This window comes from Helianthus annuus, chromosome 17 (genome assembly GCF_002127325.2).
Source record: "Helianthus annuus cultivar XRQ/B chromosome 17, HanXRQr2.0-SUNRISE, whole genome shotgun sequence".
In the NCBI taxonomy this organism is placed as follows: Eukaryota; Viridiplantae; Streptophyta; class Magnoliopsida; order Asterales; family Asteraceae; genus Helianthus; species Helianthus annuus.
The window spans coordinates 49,201,113-49,220,762 of record NC_035449.2 but is presented as its reverse complement, the minus strand read 5'-3'; the positions used below and the strand labels follow the sequence as shown (position 1 = coordinate 49,220,762).

The 19,650-nt window shown below is 36.1% G+C and overlaps 3 protein-coding genes across 6 annotated transcripts; 1 reads left to right on the top strand and 2 right to left on the bottom strand.

The window, feature by feature from the left end:
- Positions 1 to 2,459: 2,459 nt before the first annotated feature.
- On the top strand, positions 2,460 to 7,171 carry LOC110925800 (transcription factor GTE9). The gene is made up of 11 exons (XM_022169631.2): positions 2,460 to 2,801; positions 3,161 to 4,424; positions 4,503 to 4,551; positions 4,657 to 4,788; positions 4,953 to 5,029; positions 5,141 to 5,201; positions 5,297 to 5,380; positions 5,456 to 5,571; positions 5,673 to 5,730; positions 5,832 to 5,962; positions 6,628 to 7,171. The coding sequence occupies exons 2-11, from the start codon at positions 3,237 to 3,239 to the stop codon at positions 6,916 to 6,918; spliced, it is 2,187 nt and encodes a 728-aa protein (XP_022025323.1). The 5' UTR covers positions 2,460 to 2,801; positions 3,161 to 3,236; the 3' UTR covers positions 6,919 to 7,171.
- A 46-nt stretch (positions 7,172 to 7,217) lies between these two features.
- On the bottom strand, positions 7,218 to 11,321 carry LOC110925801 (lysine histidine transporter 1). Of its 2 annotated transcripts, XM_035987079.1 has the most exons (8): positions 11,164 to 11,321; positions 8,850 to 9,204; positions 8,654 to 8,756; positions 8,152 to 8,545; positions 7,970 to 8,075; positions 7,801 to 7,892; positions 7,649 to 7,717; positions 7,218 to 7,558 (listed from the first exon to the last, which is right to left on the bottom strand). In XM_035987079.1, the coding sequence occupies exons 1-8, from the start codon at positions 11,224 to 11,226 to the stop codon at positions 7,460 to 7,462; spliced, it is 1,281 nt and encodes a 426-aa protein (XP_035842972.1). In that variant the 5' UTR covers positions 11,227 to 11,321; the 3' UTR covers positions 7,218 to 7,459. The 2 variants fall into 2 exon arrangements, with proteins under 2 accessions (XP_035842972.1, XP_022025324.1); XM_022169632.2 differs by having other exon boundaries at positions 8,654 to 9,204.
- Positions 11,322 to 11,858: 537 nt separating this feature from the next.
- On the bottom strand, positions 11,859 to 19,035 carry LOC110926052 (lysine histidine transporter 1). 3 transcript variants are annotated; one of them, XM_035987078.1, is made up of 9 exons: positions 18,771 to 18,913; positions 17,968 to 18,037; positions 14,796 to 16,837; positions 14,158 to 14,705; positions 13,035 to 13,428; positions 12,851 to 12,956; positions 12,454 to 12,545; positions 12,309 to 12,377; positions 11,859 to 12,222 (listed from the first exon to the last, which is right to left on the bottom strand). In XM_035987078.1, exons 4-9 carry the CDS (start codon positions 14,598 to 14,600, stop codon positions 12,124 to 12,126), a joined length of 1,203 nt encoding a protein of 400 aa, XP_035842971.1. In that variant the 5' UTR covers positions 14,601 to 14,705; positions 14,796 to 16,837; positions 17,968 to 18,037; positions 18,771 to 18,913; the 3' UTR covers positions 11,859 to 12,123. The 3 variants fall into 3 exon arrangements, with proteins under 3 accessions (XP_035842971.1, XP_022025505.1, XP_022025503.1); XM_022169813.2 differs by lacking the exon at positions 14,796 to 16,837 and having other exon boundaries at positions 18,771 to 18,978; XM_022169811.2 differs by lacking the exons at positions 14,796 to 16,837; positions 17,968 to 18,037 and having other exon boundaries at positions 18,771 to 19,035.
- Between the last annotated feature and the right edge of the window lie 615 nt (positions 19,036 to 19,650).

The window sequence follows — 19,650 nt, the reverse complement described above, 5'->3', positions numbered from 1 at the left end:
CGTGACATGATGTAATTGGTTTTGGAAAGAGTTTACCACTCTTCACAAGATGACCACCCCTCTCACCCTAAGGATGTTCGGGGCGTTCGCGGGGAGGGGAGCGGTGACCCTTTTCACCGCACGGGGCACACCGCCGCCATCGACTTTTACCGCGTGGGGGGACTTGAATTGGTGGACTAGTCACCGCATGGAAAGAATGGAATGTTTGGCATTTTCGACCGTTGGGAAATGGAGAAACGACTATAATGCCGTTGTATATTATAAAAAAATTCAATTTCCTTTATAAAAATCATCTTCTTGCACTCCATTTTTTCACCCCATTCTCACAACATATTCAATTAATCAAACAATACTATGGATAGGCAAAACAAGAGTGATGGCAAGAAAAAAGTGGACGAGGGCACACGACTCGCAAACTGGACGAGGCGGGTCGAGAGTGTACCAACCTAACTATCAACCACAATTTATTCAACAATCTGGTTTTTACACCACCCAACCGCAACCGAACTATCCACCACAATTTTTTGTTTACCACAAGGTCCCACGATGGTTGCACCGGGTGTGTACGATTATCCTCTTGAAGCCCAAAACGCGTTTGACCTGTTTGCTCCACGATTTAATACACCGACTCAATCTCCTAGAGGAAATGTTGAACACGTGCCTCCAATATACGATGATGAGGAAGATGAAGAATATGTTGTCGAGACTCAAGACTTAGACAAAGATGATGTAGATGAAGAATATGAACCCGAAGAAGTAGGCGAAGATGAACCGAAAGTAAAGGGTGGTAAGGCGGATCCGCAAAGATGGACGAAGAAATAAGAAGAGGCGTTAGCGATGGCGTATGTGCATTGTGCTTTAAACAAGAAAAAAGGAAATCAACAAAGAGCGGATAGTTTTTGGAAAAAAGTTCTCGAACATTACAATCAAACCGTTGGAAGAAAGCACACGGAACGTCCATCAAGTCCGGCCAAAGTGGAAATTCTTTGCAACAGAAGTTGAACTTATTCAACGGATATTGGCATCAAGCGGTATAATTTATAATCTTGTACATATATATTTTGTTTTTTTTTAATATAAATATAATTTATATTTTTGTGATAGAATCGTTTACGTCCTAGCGGCAGTGACGATGCTCAAGTTATGACACAAGCGCTAAAAGATTACCAAAAGAAACATCCGGCTGGCTTTCCTCATATTGAGGCGTGGGAGGTGGTTAGAAAGAATCAGAAATGGTCCCCGGTTTCGTTGTTGGGTGACGAGGAGGAAAGTGGTAGTTCGGGGCAAAAAAGAAAGTCATCGGATTTGGGTAACTACCAAGTGGGTACACCGAATACCGAATTCGCTAGTGATATTCCAGATATAAATTTAGACCCCTCTCCAAGAAGACAAAAAAAGAAAGATAAAGCACCCGTAACATCGGGCGAAAGGTCGGTTGGTATGGCCGACAAGCTCGAAGAATACAAATATATGAAACAAGAATTGGTGGACATTAAAAAGAAACGTGAGGAAAAATTTATGGAGTTGGCGGATGAACATCGAGAGACGTTGAGATCGATTAGGTTTAATAAAGATCTCGAGACGTTTAATAGGCCACACGATAATGTTCCACCGGAGATGTTGGAAATCACACTAGCACGAAAACGGGAGATCGCCAAAAAATATAATTGGCCATGTAGTTTATAAAATTATGTTTTTAAGTAGGTTTAATTTTATTTAATGTTTTTTATTTTTTATTTAATGTAATGGTTTTTTAGTAAGGAGCTGTTTGGTAGCATCTTAATGACCATTCAGATGCTACCTCTTAATGGTTTAAAACCTCTGAATGAATAAGAGGTAACCTCAAGTCTGAATGGTTAAGATGTAACATCTGAATGGTAAATCATCACATGTCATATTCTTCTAAATTCTCATTGGTAAAATTCTTAATGGTTCCATTAAGATATATCATCTTAATGACTATTCAGATGATGCCAAACAGCCCCTAAGTTTTTTTAATTTAATGTAATTTTATTTTGGTAAAATTATTTTGTTTCATTTATTAATTAATTAAAAAAGAAAATAAAAGAGTTTCCCTCATGAGGGGTGTACCTCGTACGTTTTTAGCCAAAAGAGGAGTTAAAAGAAGGGAAATGACATGAAAGCGTACAATTGGGTTAAAAAATAATTCCCCTCCCCTCATTAGGGGCTAAACTTGTACCACTAATAAGTCACACCGTTAAATCGTAAATGTTCATAACTAAAAGGACTAAAAAATAAACCAATCCCGTAGTTTCCGGACCAAGTCACCGCCTTTATTGCACGTGATAAGCGTCACATGGGCGGGCTATCATCGCTAGATCTGAAACGCTGTTCACACATTTGAGTCTTATGACGGCGTCAATCAACGGCCACGATCTCTCCATAGTCGGTCAGACAAGCCTCCCACTCACAATAAATAAATATAATAATAATAAATAATAAACACGGACAAAGAGAAAAAATAAAAAAATAAAATAAAAACTCACTCACTTCATCTCTTAAATAACAGCCGTACGATCATTTATTCATCTCGTTCGGAGAAAGTTCTGCGCCCCCGTCGTGCTTTCTAGGGTTTCGACTTTCACATTCTTTCAGCTTCTTTAGCTTCAATTGCAGTACAGATCTTCGCTTTTTTACGGTTATTGTTCGTTATTGGTTAGTTATGGCTGATGATTATCGTGTTATGTGTTTCAATTTCGTTGAATAAAGCTTCTTTGCGGATTTAAGTCGGTTTTCACGGACGAATTTGGCCGATTATCGTTATAAAGAAGATTTCTACGGTAAGATTAGGTTTTCTCGTTTGGATTATGATCTATTCATCCGTTTGTTTACAGTTTTATAGTTTTTCGATAGAAAACGTTTGAATCAAGGGTTAGATTGGAAAAATTGGACAATTGGTAAAGTTAGGGTTCGAATTGTAAAATTTGTAAGCCCTGAGGATGTTAATCGATTACGCTATTGAATTTGTACATGATTTATGTATTTAAGGATAAGGATTGAAATATGTATTTGAAAACCCTAAATTTAGAGATGGTGAATCTTTAGGTAATTGTTTTAAGGGGGAATTAGTTAAGGAACGAAGGATTTGTCGATTTGATTATGGATCTGTGACTTAATTTGGCTTGTGATGAACATTCAGGGAGCCGCAGGAAATATCTGGGCTAGGGTTTGAGAGACAGCGTTTTGATTGGGGTGTAGTGTGTTGGTAGTGTGATATGTCAAAGAAGAATATGTTTCCTGATGCGTATTCTGGTGGATTTCCTCCGAATGATGAATCGGAAGGATCTGGTTGCTCGGGACGTGATGATGTGTATGCGTCTGGTTTTGAGGACTCAAGTGTTCATACGAAGAAATGGATTAAGTTGAGTGCTGCATTGCATGATGGTTTTGGTGTGCCTGTACATGTTGTGCCTTTGTCGAAGCTGGCACCTGCAGAAAAAAAGAAGTGGCTAATGCGTTTGAGAGGGGAGCTTGATCAACTTAGGACATTTCAGAAGAGAGTTGATGTGGATAAGCCTCATGTTGTTACAATGTCATCTTCTAATGATGTTTTTATCTCTGAGAATGTCCAAGCGCCCCGCCAACCAAACATGAAGAAGTCTTCTGGATCTGGGAAAAGATTTGATCAGCAAGGTCAAAAGTCAAAGGGTCTTAATCGAGGTGTTATGGGAAGGTTTCAATCCGTCAATCCAGCAGGGGCTTTCAGTCCAATATTAAAGAAACAATGTGAGAGCTTGTTGAAGAAGTTGATGACTCACCAACATGGTTGGGTGTTCAACAAACCTGTCGATGTTGTTGCTTTGAAAATACCGGATTACTTCAATGTTATCAAGAATCCCATGGATTTAGGGACCATAAAAGAAAAACTTAGTTCAGGCAAATATTCCAGTCCACTCGAATTTCTTGCTGATGTCAGACTTACATTCTCCAACGCTATGACGTATAATCCTCCTGGCAACGATGTCCATATCATGGCAGATGTTCTTAGTAAATTCTTTGAGCTAAGATGGAAGCCGATTGAAAAGAAACTCCCTGTGAACAGTTCTCAACAACAATTGCTTCATGAAGAGATTGATTTAGTTAAGCCAGTTCCTCCTTCAAAGAAACGAAAAATTACGTCAATACAACAAGAACAGCTACCAGATCCAGTTAAGCTGGTTATGACCAATGAAGAAAAGCAAATTCTAAGTAGGGAATTGCTAGCTCATTTGGGAGATATGCCAGATAATATCATTGAATTTTTGAGGCAACACAGCTCAAATGGGAATGAAGCTGGTGAGGATGAAATAGAAATTGATATTGATGATCTTGACAATGAAACCTTATTCAAACTACGCAAGATGTTAGATGATCATGTGCGAGAGCTACAAAACAATGCAAAAGCAGAACCTTGTGTCATTGAGGTAGTCTAATCTCCACCACCTTGTAACTTGAGCTAGTGTAAGTTAAGTATTTAACAATGTTTTTTTTATTGGTTGCAGCTGCTTCATGAATCAGGGCTTAGCAACTCAACTATGCAACTATATAGAGGTTAATAACCTTTTATTCGTGTCGCGTTCATGTGTACTCGTTAACCGTTGATCAACAGTTCAGCATGAATATCTGTTGGTTGGTATGTGTTTTTACATATTACAGGGAATGATCCTGTGGATGAGGATGCAGATGTTGGTGGGAATGAGCCCCCTGTTTCAAGCTATACGCCAGCTGGACAAGAAAATGGAACAAGCAAGAAAAGTGACATAGGGACGATATCAAGAACCTCAAGTGGTACTTTGGTTACTCATTAAATACTTGCGTTATTGTCAAATTATCTGTATGTTGTCAGGGATTTGAGTTGCGTTTAGTCTTTTTATATGCTTACCAATTTAGATATAAGATTTTTATATCTATATGGGATAAGACAATAAGTTAGTAGCATATGATGTGTGCAGATATTAATTCTAGAAATGCTTCTGAAAATGGACAAACTGGTGGGGCTAAAACTTCTAGCCTATCAAAGCTTTCACAGGTATCTATATCTTTTATTTTATTTCGTCTATATATCATATGATTGTCATTCGGGACATTTAACTAATTGGTTTTGGTTTCTAATATTAACTTTTGATTATAATTCTTACAGAACGATATTGCTAGAGCTGACTTAGAGGACAAAGCAGTCACAAGTGACTTAATTGATAATCGTGGGTTTTGCGTTTTACTTCCATGCATTTAAATTATTTAAATGTTTCACAGGTTGCTTTGTTACTCATGGTTGTTTGTTATGCATAACTTTCAGAGTCAGTTAGTGGGTTGGACCAAGTGGAACATATGTCTCAGCAGAAACCGAACTCTGTTGAATCTGATAGCCAGAAAGATGACGGTGAGCATCATATGTGAAATTATTGTTTTTGGTTCATATGGTTCTTGCTAACCGCCGTTCAATTGCGTAATATAGGAGATAGTGCTCCAAATTCTGGTCAGTTTTCGCCGGGGAAGTCGTACCGGGCTGCTGTTTTAAAAAACCGATTTGCTGATACGATATTTAAAGCTCGAGAAAAGACACTCAATGAGGTTGGTTATGGAACATTATTTATAACCGTTTCGACACAAAATCATCTGTTTGAACTTTCAACCCCAACCTTACTAATTCATCAAATTTTTTTCTATTATAGGGGGATCCTGAGAAGCTGCGTCGAGAGAAAGAGGAGCTAGAAAACCAGAAACGGAAAGGTTATATATCAACCGAACTTGTTCTTTTTGTTAATGTTTACATATCGTAGGAGCTTGTGAAGGTGTTGACTGAATTATGGATTGTTTTTGTATAATACCAGAAAAAGCTCGGTTGCAAGCAGCAGCAGAGGCTGCCGAAAACGCAAGAAGGCGAGCAGAAGCAGAAGCTGCGTTAGAGGCAAAGCGAAAGAGAGACCTCGAGAGGGAAGCAGCTCGTCAGGCGTTATTGAAGGTATCCACCTTTACCTTGATAATCGAATAAAAACATTAGAGTAAAATGCCATTTCTGTCCCTGAGCTTTGGCCGGTTTTGCAACGTTCGTCCAAAGGTTGGTTTGTTCGCATCTGGATCCAAAAGGTTTGAAATCTTGCCATTTTCATCTGGCTTGTTAACGCCTTTCATTTTTCTTCGTTAAGTCAGGGGTATTTCTACATAAAGTGAAAAAGACCGAATTGCCCTTTAAGTGAATACTTTTACATAAAGTGAAAATGACTGAATTGCCCTTTTAAGTTAATTGAAAAGACAGAAATACCCCTGACTTAACGGAGAAAATGGATGGAGTTAACGGGCCGGATGAAAATGGCAAGATTTCAAATCTTTTAGATCCATATGCGGAAAAACAAACCTTTGGACGAAAGTTGCAAAACTGGCGAAACCTCAGGGACGAAAATGGCTTTTTACATAATGAATGTTCATAATTCCATAAACAATCATAATTTAACAGTAACTATGAAACTAATGTTTATTAAATTACTAAACCACATAATATCTTAGTTTGGATGATAAGTTTAATAATTAATTCAATGGATAATAAAGTGATTATATTTTATTTGCATACTTGGGATGAAAGTTTCCTCATGTAACTTTGTTGAGCACAATTGGATTCTATTTTTGCAGATTGAAAAAACAGTTGAAATTGACGAGACTTCACGGTTTATTGAGGACTTGGAAATGCTGAGGACCGAGCAATTGCCAATTTCAGCTGACGAAACGAGCCCTGATCATGGGTCACTGGATGCGTTAGGCAGTTTTAACTTTGGGTCCAGCAATCCTTTGGAACAACTCGGTCTGTACATGAAACAGGATGATGAACACGAAGAAGAAGACGATGATGGTGAGCTCGAACCACCAGCCGTTGTTCCAGGTCATCAGGTAAATATGGACGTGGAAGAAGGCGAAATCGATTGAGTGTTTTAGAATAATTAGTATCATCTTTTATGTATAGAATGATTTCTGGCTATTAAGCCTTGTCAGGAACTGAAAAAAATCAAAAAAAAAGAAAAAAGAAAAAAGAAAAAAAAAAGAATTTATAGAATGGTGTTACTAAACATTCATTTTCATGTGGTTTTGATTTCTCTGCATATGTGAATGATCGTTTATTAGTTGATTCTATATTTGATTGTTGTAAACTTTAACAGCTAAACCTTTTTTTCCCTTGGTGTATTGCATAGGAATTTTCAGTATAGAACTACTTGCAACCTCGGTTATTATAGTATTAATTTACCATTTTATAAAACTGATGCAATAATGCATCATGCATTTTGCAGTCTACATTAATTTTGTAACAGTTTATTAAAAATACAAGTGTAAACATTTAAAAAGACATACACACGATAACATTTTGCAGACAACTTCTTTGGCAGAACTTTCTTAAATTCTAACCACAACATTCTCACCGAGCAGCTTTTAGTATCATATCACAGGCTAAATCACGCACACAACTTGTTGCTTATGAGAAAAACTTATAGGTTTTGGCTTGAACGATGATCGATCTTAACCCTCCAATAGGTGATACTATCATCAAAGCAACTCCAAGTACAATACAAATCTGAAATTTATGTTAATAAAATTCATCAAAATGGTACAACCAAGAATGTTTTTTTAGGATGTTATGTTAGATGACAGATAAGTACATTACCCAATTGGTAATCCAAGATAAGCTCCATCTTTTAGGTTTATAGATGGAAAGCCACATGATGCAAGGCAACTGACCCACAAAGAACAAACTTAAGAAACCATGAATTTAGTGTTTATATGAAAAAAGATATAGGAAACGATGAAGTAGCTCACAAAGTATGTTGTTGGAGCAAATGCAAATCCTCCAAAGAATCCAAGTAGTCCACTGAAGAAAGGGAAGCAGATACCTATGAACATTGTAAAAGCTGCAAACCGAATCAACAAATTATTAACCGGTTACTACTAAATCGGCCAGTCAGGGTTGAGGGGGTAGTTTGCTTACCAACATACAAATTCCTCGTGATAAACCGAAGCATAAAACCTGGGGGAAAGTTCAACTTCTTTACCAACACGGTTTCCATCATATCAAATACCGGCATTGCATAAATCTACATAAATAGCAAAGAACAACACTTTCGTAAATGTTAATAACAACTGTATTGACGAGAGCTAATAATTTCTCACCTGGTAACTACCGATAACATGAACCACAACGAACATATTCGCCATGGCAATTAGCCATGTGGGCTTTTCTAAAGTAACAAGGATATTATCATCAACCCCATTTCCATACACCCAGTATCCGATAAGAGCAACTGGGAAATAGCACAAGGCAACAACTATATAGGCAACGATCACTCCCTTCCACATGGGACCTTTTGAAGGCTTCTCGGGGGTTGATGGAATTGTGGCTTGAATTTCCAACACCACGTTGTGGCCCGCATATGCAAATGCCACGTCACCCAACGCACTAAAGAAGTTGAACACAGTCCCAACTGTGCTCTTAGCTTTGTAGCCGTATTCAACGTCTGGTTGCACACCCTTATCCAGGGAGGCTGTCCAAGCAATAGTAGAGTAACTACACGATAAAGATTGGCAGAAGTCTTATCTTGGGTTGAATTGTTAAACACGAACATGACCCATATATTTATTTGTGCTAAAGACATCAGCCGAAATTAGCAATTACCTGAGAGACATGACAGCTGCAGCCAATGAGACTCCAGAGATGGAATTAAAGTTGGGAAGATGCGAAAGAACAAAATGAACAGAGGCAAAGATCATAATAAAAAAGGTAAGTTTAATATGTTTGCAGGGGTCTATGCAAACTAATTTATGAAATTTCTGTAATGATTTTCCTCCAGTGACCATATAAACAATGCACACACCAACTTCTACAACCAACTGTTGTGGAACCACAATGTATAGACCCAGTTTCTCACCAAAAGCATGCTGCCCGAGCTCGTGGTATCGGTCGAACCGTTTTCCAGGCACCATTTCGTGCATTTCAACCATTTGCCATAATGTGTAGAGAGTTACCACCCATGATATCACCAAAACCGCAACACCAGGACCCCATCCCAGTTCAGACATTGCGTAAGGGAGGCTCAGAACACCCGCTCCAACCATCGCCGTAACGTTGTGGAAGGCCGAGTACCACCATTTTGCGTTTCTTGATGAGGTGATCGGAAGCCATGCGTCTATGGCTTTCTCCTTTTCACTTCGCTTGTCAACCTCTGTCTTTAGTCCAAAATCAAAAAGTTTAACGTCTCGAGTCCCTAACCGTTCATTTTATAACGTTTTGAGTCTGTGTGTTTTAGTTGTTTTAACCACTTGTGTCCAATATCAAAAGTACAAGTGTTAAAAAGTTGGACTCAGAATGTTACAAAATGAGTGGTTAGAGACTCGGGGCGTTAATTTTTTATTTTTTTTTATTTTGGACTCAAGTGGTTAAAACCACTAAAACACAGGGACTCAAAAAGTAATTTACTCAAGTCGTCTCGTTTTCCTCAGGGAACCGTACTGGTTTTCTTCGTTTTCATATTTTACATTTAATTTTAAATTAAAAATAAATAACATAAAATATGTGTGTGATTGTTTTGTGCGTTTGTTTGAGTCACCCATGATCATCGTTACATAACTACCTTATATATCATAATCAACAAATATACATGTGTATACAATATGGTTTTATGTTTAAGGTCATGAGACCAACCCAAATAGTGTGTTTCTAGGTTTTGTTTTTTTGTTTTGTTTTTTTTTTTTTATTTTGTGAAAGAAGAAGAAAAGGGGTGAGCTCCAATGGTGTGTTGCTAGGAGGGATTTTTTTGGGGTGAGTTGGAGGAGTTGTTGGTCAAAAATGTTCAAAAGTATGTGATTAGTGGACATGAGGGTAGCACCGTTACCTTTCAACTTTTATAACGAAGTGTAAATTTTTATTATTTTTACGTTTTTTGTATTTTGTTATCTCTGAAATGCATTTTACGTTACCCCTAAGATTATTTTAGGCTACTCAATTTGGGCTTTTATTGAAAGCCCAACCGCAAATCATTATGATCAAAAGCCCACTAAAAATATTTAAAAGCCAACTATAAGTAAACTCAATAGCCCACAAAACACAAAATATTAAAAGCCCATATGGTTGGTTAACAGCCCAACTTGGGTTAATGGGCTCTTTTGATTTTTGAATGGGAACAAAACAATAGCGCGCAACATCAAAAGGACCTGTGACTAGGGGTGCAAACGAGTCGAGCAGCTCACAAGTCTCCGTTCTTAGGCCGCCTCCCAAGTCCCACCATCGTGTTTTTATTTTTGTTTCGTTTACATTGTATGAAAGTACGGTTAAAAAATCTTTTTGAACCTTACTCTGAAATTTTGATATAAATTTGTCGGACGGAGAAGAGAGGAGAGAGGTAGGTTATAGGGAGAGAGAAACAGTTTTGAGTTAAATAAAGTGGTGCAATTCTTGTTCTTGAACAAAATAGAGTATGTCACATCATGTGTACTTTTTTTAAACACCCAAAGACGTGTATGTTGGGAAAGCTTCAATAGGTACCATGTGATTGTAAATTACTATGGTCTACCGGATATTAAAGTTATGGTCCATCAACCATGTAAATAGGCTTTACAATAAATGATGGATATTCAAGATATTCAAGATATTCAAGATATTAAAGTAATCAAGTTTTATAACCGGTTTTTAGATTTTTTTTCACTGTAAGATGTAAAACTACATGAGTTTGAGATTTTTTTTTATCAAGTTTCATAAACTATTTATTTCATGTCAAATAGTTTCATTTATTCATGTAAGTAGAAAAAAAAATAATAATAAAGTGATTTCAGCAAAATAATGTTAAAATTGATTATTATTTAAGACCTTCAGTAGTGGTAGGTGATATAACGGCAGAGACCACCATAACGCCGTATGGCGCCTCCGGCCTCCCCACACTGCCCCGATGGGCATTATATCCCTTGAACCCGGATTCCTCACGAAAATTATAACAGGGTGAACACATTTACCTCTCTCACACACATATATACATATATATGGCCTAATGATTTAAAAAAATATTCTTGTAGGGAAATTATTTTCAAATAGTAGTTGCAATTTTAAAAAGAAGATACCTTTTTAAAAATACGACAATTATCTACTTTTTAGTTTTTACACGTAAATTTGATGAAATTTTAAAAAGGAGATACCTTGTCGACACCACCATATGGTGGGTTTTGGCTTTGTGTGCTCATGGTGCCGTCGCTAACCATTATGACCCGAATAATCAACTAGCAACGGATAGGAATGAAGTTTGGGTGAGTGTATATATAGATAGATGTATATGTATATTTATGGAGAAAGAGATGTGTTCGTATGGGAGTCACTCAATTGTGGTTGGCTGTTTCCAGGAAGCCGCTGTAAAGACTAATTGGTTTGACTTGGTCAACGCTGCTAGGAATCTAAGATCAGTGGCTTCAAAGTCACAAATATAGAATAAATTTTATTAATTTAAAAACAATTGTATGAACAAGATAGTTATTATATTATGTTAACCGTTAAAAAAGTAATATAACCCACGCAAGTTGCGGTACGGGAAAAGTAATTAACGTTTTAGAAACTTTATAAATAAAATTTAAACTTTTATGTAAACTCACTTCGTGCCTCAACGAGTGTTAAACCATAGAAAAAACCTGACGACGAGGTTGTATACGACTTTAACGATGTGTATAGATGACTTGCACATTATCACATGCAACTCAATTCTTAATTCAAACTTACATCAAAATGTAGATAAAATACACATGTCGCAAATGTATATTCGTAATTTTATAAAACATGATATTTTGAAAGTTATAAAAAACGAAAGCTCATGAGTAGAACGTGTGTCGTCATGTCAAAAAAATTAGAATAAACATTGGAAAAGTGTAGCGTGTAAACATTTATAAGTGTAAACATGTAAATATCATCCCTCTGTATTTGATAAAATCTTCCCATATATTACAAGCAAAGCTGGAACAGATACAATAACTTGTTAAGTAGAAGATTATAGCTGAACTTTGTGCAGGTAACTCTTTGGTAGAACTAAACACGCGCACTCTTTTAACTATAACATTTCCTGAGCAGCGTTTATTATCATCACAGGCTAAATCCCAGACGTAACTTGATGCTTATGAGAAAAACTTATAGGTTTTGGCTTGAACGATGATCGATCTTAACCCCCCAATAGGTGCTACCACCATCAAAACAACTCCAAGTACAATACAGATCTGAAATTTAAGTTAACACAATTCATTAAAACGGTACAACCAAACCAAGAATGTTTCTTTTAGATGTTATGCTAGATGATACATACCCAATTGGTAAACCAAGATAAGCTCCATCTTCTAGGTTTACATATGCAAAGCCACATGATGCAAGGCAACTGACCCATAAAGAACAAGAGTAAGTAAGAAACCATGAATTCAGAAGAAGAATTAGGAAAAGATGAAGTCGCTTACAAAGTATGTTGTTGGGGCAAATGCAAGTCCTCCAAAGAATCCAAGTAGTCCGCCAAAGAAAGGGAAGCAAATTCCTACGAACATTGTGAATGCTGCAAACCGAATCAACAAATTATTAATTCGTTACTTGAATCTAGAGGTAGCAATCTTGACCTGTTTACTTAATGAATGGGTCAATTAAAGTACGGGTTAGAAAATAGCTAGAAGGGAAACATGTCAAACTATTTGTAGTTTTTTTAAAGGACAAAATAAGTGTTTGTGGGTCGATCAGACCAAACCCGACTCAAACCAAAAGAAAAAAACCAAAACATGTTTTAGCCCGTTACTTAACTCACCATTCTTGCCACCCCTACTACATGTTCATCTCATATTAGTCTGTATAACATAATTTACTTACCAACATACACATTCCTTGTGATAAACCGAAGCATAAAGCTAGGGGCAAAGTTCAACTTCTTTACCAACAAGGTTTCCATCATATCAAATACCGGCATTGCATAGAGCTACATAGTAAAAAAGACACTTTCAGATAACATTAACGACGGTATAAACTTCATTGACGAGAGTTAACAATTTCTCACCTGGTAACTACCGATAACGTGAACTACAACGAACATATTAGCCATGGCAATTAGCCATGTGGGCTTTTCTAAAGTAATAAGGATATTATCATCAACCCCATTTCCAAACACCCAGTATCCAATAAAAGCAACTGGGAAATAGCATAAGGCAATAACTATATAGGCAACAACCACTCCCTTCCACATAGGACCTTTTGAAGGCTTCTCCGGAGTTGATGGAATGGTGGCTTGAATTTCCAACACCACATTGTGGCCTGCGTATGCAAATGCCATGTCACCTAATGCACTTAGGAAATTGAACACGGTCCCAGTCGTGCTCTTAGCTTTGTAGCCGTATTCCACGTTTGGTTGCACACCCTTATCCAGGGAGGCTCCCCAAGCAATAGTAGAGTAACTACATAGTAAAGATTGTGTTAGGGTGGCTAGCTTTTGAAATGGTGATGTTATTTTTAATAAGCAAAATCAGATTATCAACTATAATATGTGTTGAGAAGAAATTAAGGGTGTTAATCATATCGGGTTAAAGGGTTGAACACGAACATGACCATATGTTAAACACGTCAAACATGGGTTTGCAGGTTAGGCTATGTGTTATCTATATCTAATAGATAAATAACTAGTTGCGTAATTGCGTCACGTGTCACAATTATGTGAACCAGGATTCTTTTATGCAGTCCTCTTATAACTTATTTCACCATTTGTATTCTATTACTTAACATTAAAAAAGTTATTACTTGAAGTACTTAATTATACGTAATTTCAATCATATCTCATCTTAAACTATCCTTTTAGGGTTTCTAATTTTCATTATTAACTATTTAATATTTTCATTATGCAACTCGTGTAACATACAGGTTTCTAACATAGTATTATAAGAAAAAAAAGGACGTAGTCGTGGAGCCTAGGTGGCACCCCCTACCCACGGTCACGCAACTTAACGGATGATCTTATAAGTCGAATTGTTTAATTAAATGGCACATTGACACCCCTAAAATTGGGTGTCACACGAATTGGTCCCACACAACCAACATGAGGGAGATAAATCACGTGTGTTCGACACAAACTGATAATTAAATTTGCAATTTGAAAACAGAGTCCCTCTGTTTATCCAAAATAGTATTACCTGAGAGACATGATGGCTGCAGCCAAGGAGATTCCAGATAGCGAATTAAAGTTGGGAAGATGCGAAAGAACAAAATGAACAGACCCATATATCATGATGAAAAAGGTAAGTCTAATGTCTTTTTGTTCATCTTGTCGAACTAGTAAATCATGAAACTTCTGTAAAGATTTTCCTCCAGTCACCATATAAATAATGCATAGACTCACTTCTACAACCAACTGCTGTGGAACCACAATGTACAGACCTAGCTTTTCACCAAAAGCATGCTGCCCGAGCTCGTGGTATCTGTCGAATCGTTTTCCAGGCACCATTTCGTGCATTTCGACCATTTGCCATAGCGTGTAGACAGTTACGATCCATGATATCACCATAACTGCAACACCAGGACCCCATCCGAGTTCGGACATGGCGTAAGGGAGGCTGAGAACACCCGCTCCCACCATGGCGGTAACGTTGTGGAAGGCGGCGTACCACCATTTTGCGTTTCTTGATGAGGTGATCGGCAGCCATGCGTCGATGGCTTTCTCCTTTTCACTTCGGTTGTCAACCTGTTCATTTCACTCGTTACTATAAATTCAAAACTACAATCTATTGCTGATGTACCGAATAGAACAGACAGAACAGTATCAGTACGTTACCGTCAAAATTGGTATGGTGTTCTTGGTACCTCAGCAAACCGAACTGATACCGGCATAACATCATTGGTACTAGTGTCGGTATTTGTTTTATGGTTTTTGATCGATATAAAACACATGTTCATATCATTTTACATGATAACTTCTGTGTAGTAATACTATGTATGAATAAGTTTTTGTTTATTTTGTAATACATATTACATGTTTCAGGCGTCATCGCCCAAGGAGAATTTATAGTAGTTTATTTTTATAGAATTAAGTGATATTAACTTTGTAATACATGATTTTTAAATAGCCTAGTTGAAGGAAAAATAAGGGGAGTCGGAGCATTTGCCGATCTCCATTCGGGTAGCCCCTACCTTACCTGGGTCGTGTGGGTAGGGCTACCCGGGTAGGGTGTTGGGTAGGAGACCTAAAGAAGGTGATGATTTTTCGAGTTGTTCTTCGTATTTCCGATGATTTTTTTTGAGTTTTTGTCTTCATCGATCTCTTCAAATCACGCGATGGAGAAACTGACAATGATGATGACGATGATGGAGTTGGAATTTTGTAGAATATGTTTTGGTTGTGAATCACTATTTTTTATATGGTTCAAAGTTATCAAAAAATAAATAAATAAATAAAACGGAAAACATAATTTGAGAGGAAAAACTTTTCTAAGAATCACTTTTGATGGTACCTATTGAAGCTTTCCCAACATACACGTCTTTGGGTGTTAAAAAAAGTACACATGATGTGACATACTCTATTTTGTTCAAGAACAAGAATGTCTTTTTAGATAAAAAAAAGTTTTAGGGTAGTGAAACCCTAATTGAGTAATTTAAGTAGGGCTGGTAATTTTAGACACGTACACTAATACATGATACGAATTTACACGAAGTTAATCGGTATTGTGTATGGTCTTAACATGTAACTGGTACTAAACAGATAGACATGAAAATACCTGTTAATTTTCGTGTCTAAACAGATAAAATACATGTTTACTTGTTTAGTACCTGTTAATACATGTTAACAATTTTAATATAATAAAAAATATAATTTAGTAGGACCATGTGATTTGAAAACTTGATCTTATTACTTATCTCTCTAGTTTCCCTAACCCTTCCGGCCCGTTTCCATTCCAATTGACATATTAAAAAAAAACCTAATTCTTCCCTCTCCAGCCCCCATCCCACCCAACGACACCACCCCAACCACCGGCCGTCGAGAAGAAAGGGCCATGTGAACTTTGAATCGAAGATTTGAAAAGAAAGACCCATGTGAACTTGCGTTTATGCATTATTTAAGCCTATTATGAACTTTTGGCAACTTTTGATTCACTAAATAGGTTCCTAGATATGTAATTATTGAAACATTCGTAGACAGGTATTAACAGGTAATTATCGTATATACCTGTTAAAAAAATATTTCGTGTTTGTATATGGAAAACTGGACAGGAAATCCTATTGTATCGTATTCGTATATAAAATTTCATGTATCGTGTATTATCGTATACATGACAACACTAAATTTAAGGTATGATTAATGTGACACATGGTTGTGGTGTCACCCCTGATGATATATCATGTTTTCTTTAATATAATAGAAGAGATCATGTTCTCTTTAATATAAAAGAAGAGAGAAAAGACACTCGGGTACCGGGTATTAAAGTTCGGGTCCATCTACCATATAAAAAGGCTATATAAATAATGGAAAAAGAAAAGTAATAATGTAAAATTTCTACGATTTTTGTAGCTATTAATCCTTATAATTTATTTTCGTTACATGTTAAAAAAGGCTAGATCATCATCATCATAGTTAGTAAATTTCACCAATAGCAAAGCTAAATAAAGTCTGAAAAAGATAAGATTTAGACAGACGTATCTCTATCCCGTATGAATAGAGAGTCTGCTTCCAGTTAGACCACCGACTTGATAGTAGTTTTGCATCAAGCCTTGGACACAAGACGCATAACATTCAGCAATAAAACAAAGGCCAATTAGTGCATGTACTCCCTTGTCTTTCGGCTACCAACGCCACCACATGATGCATGATTAACCATCTCCCTATTTTTACGTTATTTTCACGAAATTAGTAAAACAACGTTAAAATTAGTGCACTTTCACGTTAGAAAATGCTATATAAAAATGGAAAAAGAAAAATAATAACAAGGTGTAAAAATTCTAAGAGTTTTATAGCTATTAATCCTTATAAGTTATGTTCATTACCTGTGAAAATGGTATGTCATAAATAAAACAATTGTGGAGCTTTTTACTGATTTTTTCCCGTGCCCATACCCTTGGGTTTTATAGGCCATTTAATCCTTGTCAATTAGTTTAAATACTCTTTTTTTCTCCTCATATTTGAGTGATTTTGTAAGTAAAAAAAGGTAAAAGCGATAATAATAAAATAGTATTATTTTTTATTGATTTTTAAAAGCGATTTTCAAATGTCACTTTAAAACGTGAACAAAGAGGTGGGGTATTTATCACCATCACTTGACTTTTGTGTTTGAATTAAAAATCTTGGTTGACATTTCTTTCTTATTTATGATATTTTCTTTTTTTTTTTAACAGCAAATTTGGATTAGTGACGGATCACTAGAGTATTATTGTCCATTAGCGAAATCACTCGATCATATCCATCTCCACTAGGCATAATGCATATACACCAATTCAGGATAAAACCTAATAAATATGGGAAAACCCCCCTTGTGAGAATCGAATCCATAACCTATCGGTCCCAAAGCCTTATCCTACCCCCAATATGTTATTAGGCTATAAAGCCATGCACGATTTATGATACTTTCTAACTTATGTAAAAACACACTTAGAGCATTCACATTCTATCCATCAAATCTTGAGAGATGGGTTTTTAAATTATAAAAAGTGGTTTAAGTGGTTGTGAGTGGAGGAGAGAGAAAATGTTACTGTTCATCTGTATATTTGGAGGGACACTGTTCACCCTGTATAATTTTTTAATATATTTTGAAAGTGGTTGTGAGTAGAGGAGAGAGAAAATGTAATATATATTGAAAAGGAGAGAGAAAAAGTATTTGTTTTTAGTGGAAATATATTGATATAGAATTTGTTTTTTAGTGGAATGTATGTATATTTTTAGTGGATTGGATGTGAATGCTCACTTTTATTAGAATAGTTAACTCATGTATTTTCTAAAGCTATTGTTAAATTTATACCTTCCGTTCATCACAACACTTGAACCTTTACTCAGGGCTGATTCTGAGAATTCAGGTGTCCTGTCCAAGCCTGGAAAAACATGCCCCTTAGACCTTAACGAAATAGATAATGGATTTTTTTTGCCGTTTTGTTGTTGTCATTCATATTTAAACTAAAATGAGTGTTGGGCTCTTAATTAATGGTTTAAGTTAAAAATTTTGAGATTGATTGTTTTAAACGAGTCTAAGATATAAGTTTATATTTTATATGGGTTCTCTCATATATATACATACATATATATATATATATATATATATATATATATATATATATATATATATATATATATATATATATATATATATATATATATATATATATGTGTGTGTGTGTGTGTGTGTCCTGGGGAGTCCTCCCCACGCACCCCGGCCGGCTATGCCCTTACCATTTGAGGAATGACATATTATACATTGATGTCACTAAGCCAAATCCCCTTTGGTCACTATTACTATGTAAGAAGTTATTTCATACTTGTTAAGATTGAAAAGTCTCCCTATGTAAAATCCGACCCGTTTATTAAATTAGTCAAGAAGTTGTGTGGTACCAACATGAGGGTTCCATCGATCTATTAATCATGGGAAACATCAAATATGACAAGTTAAAAAATATAAGATGATAACTTATGTATATGAAGATGTAAACAGAAGAGACAACATGTATTCATAAATCATCAAGAAAACGACAACTAATGTTAGTTACCTAGTATAACAAGTTACTATATTTTAATTTTACACACCATGTTGAAGTTTGAAAGAGGAGTTACCTTGTCGACGCCATATTGTTGATTTTGGCTTTGTGTGCCATCGCTAACCATTATGACACGAACACCTGTATAATGAACTAGCAAACGAAAAAGGGATCGAATGGAGCTAGTGAGATTTAAGGTTTGGGTAAGAGTGTATAGATAATGTATATTTATAGAGAAAGAGAGTGTTCACAGATTATACATGGAAGTCAGTTGTGGTTAGCTGTTTCCAGGAAGCCGTTGTTCATAACATGTGGTTTTGTTTGGTTTGGTCAACGATTTGAGTCCAACAATCCAATCACTCGCTTCAACGTCACAAATAAATAATTAATTTTTTAGTTTAAAAATAATTCTAGAGCATGATTCTTATTTTCTATATTATATAAAAACTGTAAAGAAAATGGAACTATGGGATCCGTACCTGAAATTTGTTTCAATCAGCAAATATTAAATGGATTATCAATTGTTGGTTAGAACGTTACTTTCCTTCAATATATTTGATAATAATTTTATGAGTAACTTCTTTGAAGTTTGTTTAACAAACTATTTGTTTGGATGACTTGATATAAGTTATGAGTAGCTTATTTGAAGTTTGTTTTAACAAACTATTTGTTTGGATGACTTGATATAAGAAGACTCACTATTAGGCCAGACAGACAGGGCGCTACGTGGTGACACGGTGACCACGCGTCAAACCCTGTGGAATACCGCCGCCACCTAACTTCACCACGCGTGAACATTGTAACGCGCCGTAGCCATAATGCGTGTTGACGATGATGTTACCGTTGATATTCGAACGTTGGGGTGACCGTTAGACGATGAGAAAATAAAAAATAATAAAATTAAACACTGTATATATACCATCCACACAAATACATAATTTTATACCACTTTCTTG

Excerpts from the sequence above, each read along its gene's own strand:
- LOC110925800 (XM_022169631.2), top strand. The coding sequence starts at position 3,237 with ATGTCAAAGAAGAATATGTTTCCTGATGCGTATTCTGGTGGATTTCCT. Across the intron at positions 5,202-5,296 it reads AAGTGACTTAATTGATAATC|AGTCAGTTAGTGGGTTGGAC; the intron begins GTGGGTTTTGCG and ends CATAACTTTCAG. Across the intron at positions 5,963-6,627 it reads CTCGTCAGGCGTTATTGAAG|ATTGAAAAAACAGTTGAAAT; the intron begins GTATCCACCTTT and ends CTATTTTTGCAG.
- LOC110926052 (XM_022169811.2), bottom strand. The coding sequence starts at position 18,821 with ATGGTTAGCGATGGCACACAAAGCCAAAATCAACAATATGGCGTCGAC. Across the intron at positions 12,957-13,034 it reads ACGTTATCGGTAGTTACCAG|CTCTATGCAATGCCGGTATT; the intron begins GTGAGAAATTGT and ends TTTACTATGTAG. Across the intron at positions 12,546-12,850 it reads CACAAGGAATGTGTATGTTG|CATTCACAATGTTCGTAGGA; the intron begins GTAAGTAAATTA and ends TTCGGTTTGCAG.
- LOC110925801 (XM_022169632.2), bottom strand. The coding sequence starts at position 11,226 with ATGGTTAGCGACGGCACCATGAGCACACAAAGCCAAAACCCACCATAT. Across the intron at positions 9,205-11,163 it reads CATATGGTGGTGTCGACAAG|ACAGAGGTTGACAAGCGAAG; the intron begins GTATCTCCTTTT and ends TTTGGACTAAAG. Across the intron at positions 7,893-7,969 it reads CACGAGGAATTTGTATGTTG|CTTTTACAATGTTCATAGGT; the intron begins GTAAGCAAACTA and ends TTCGGTTTGCAG.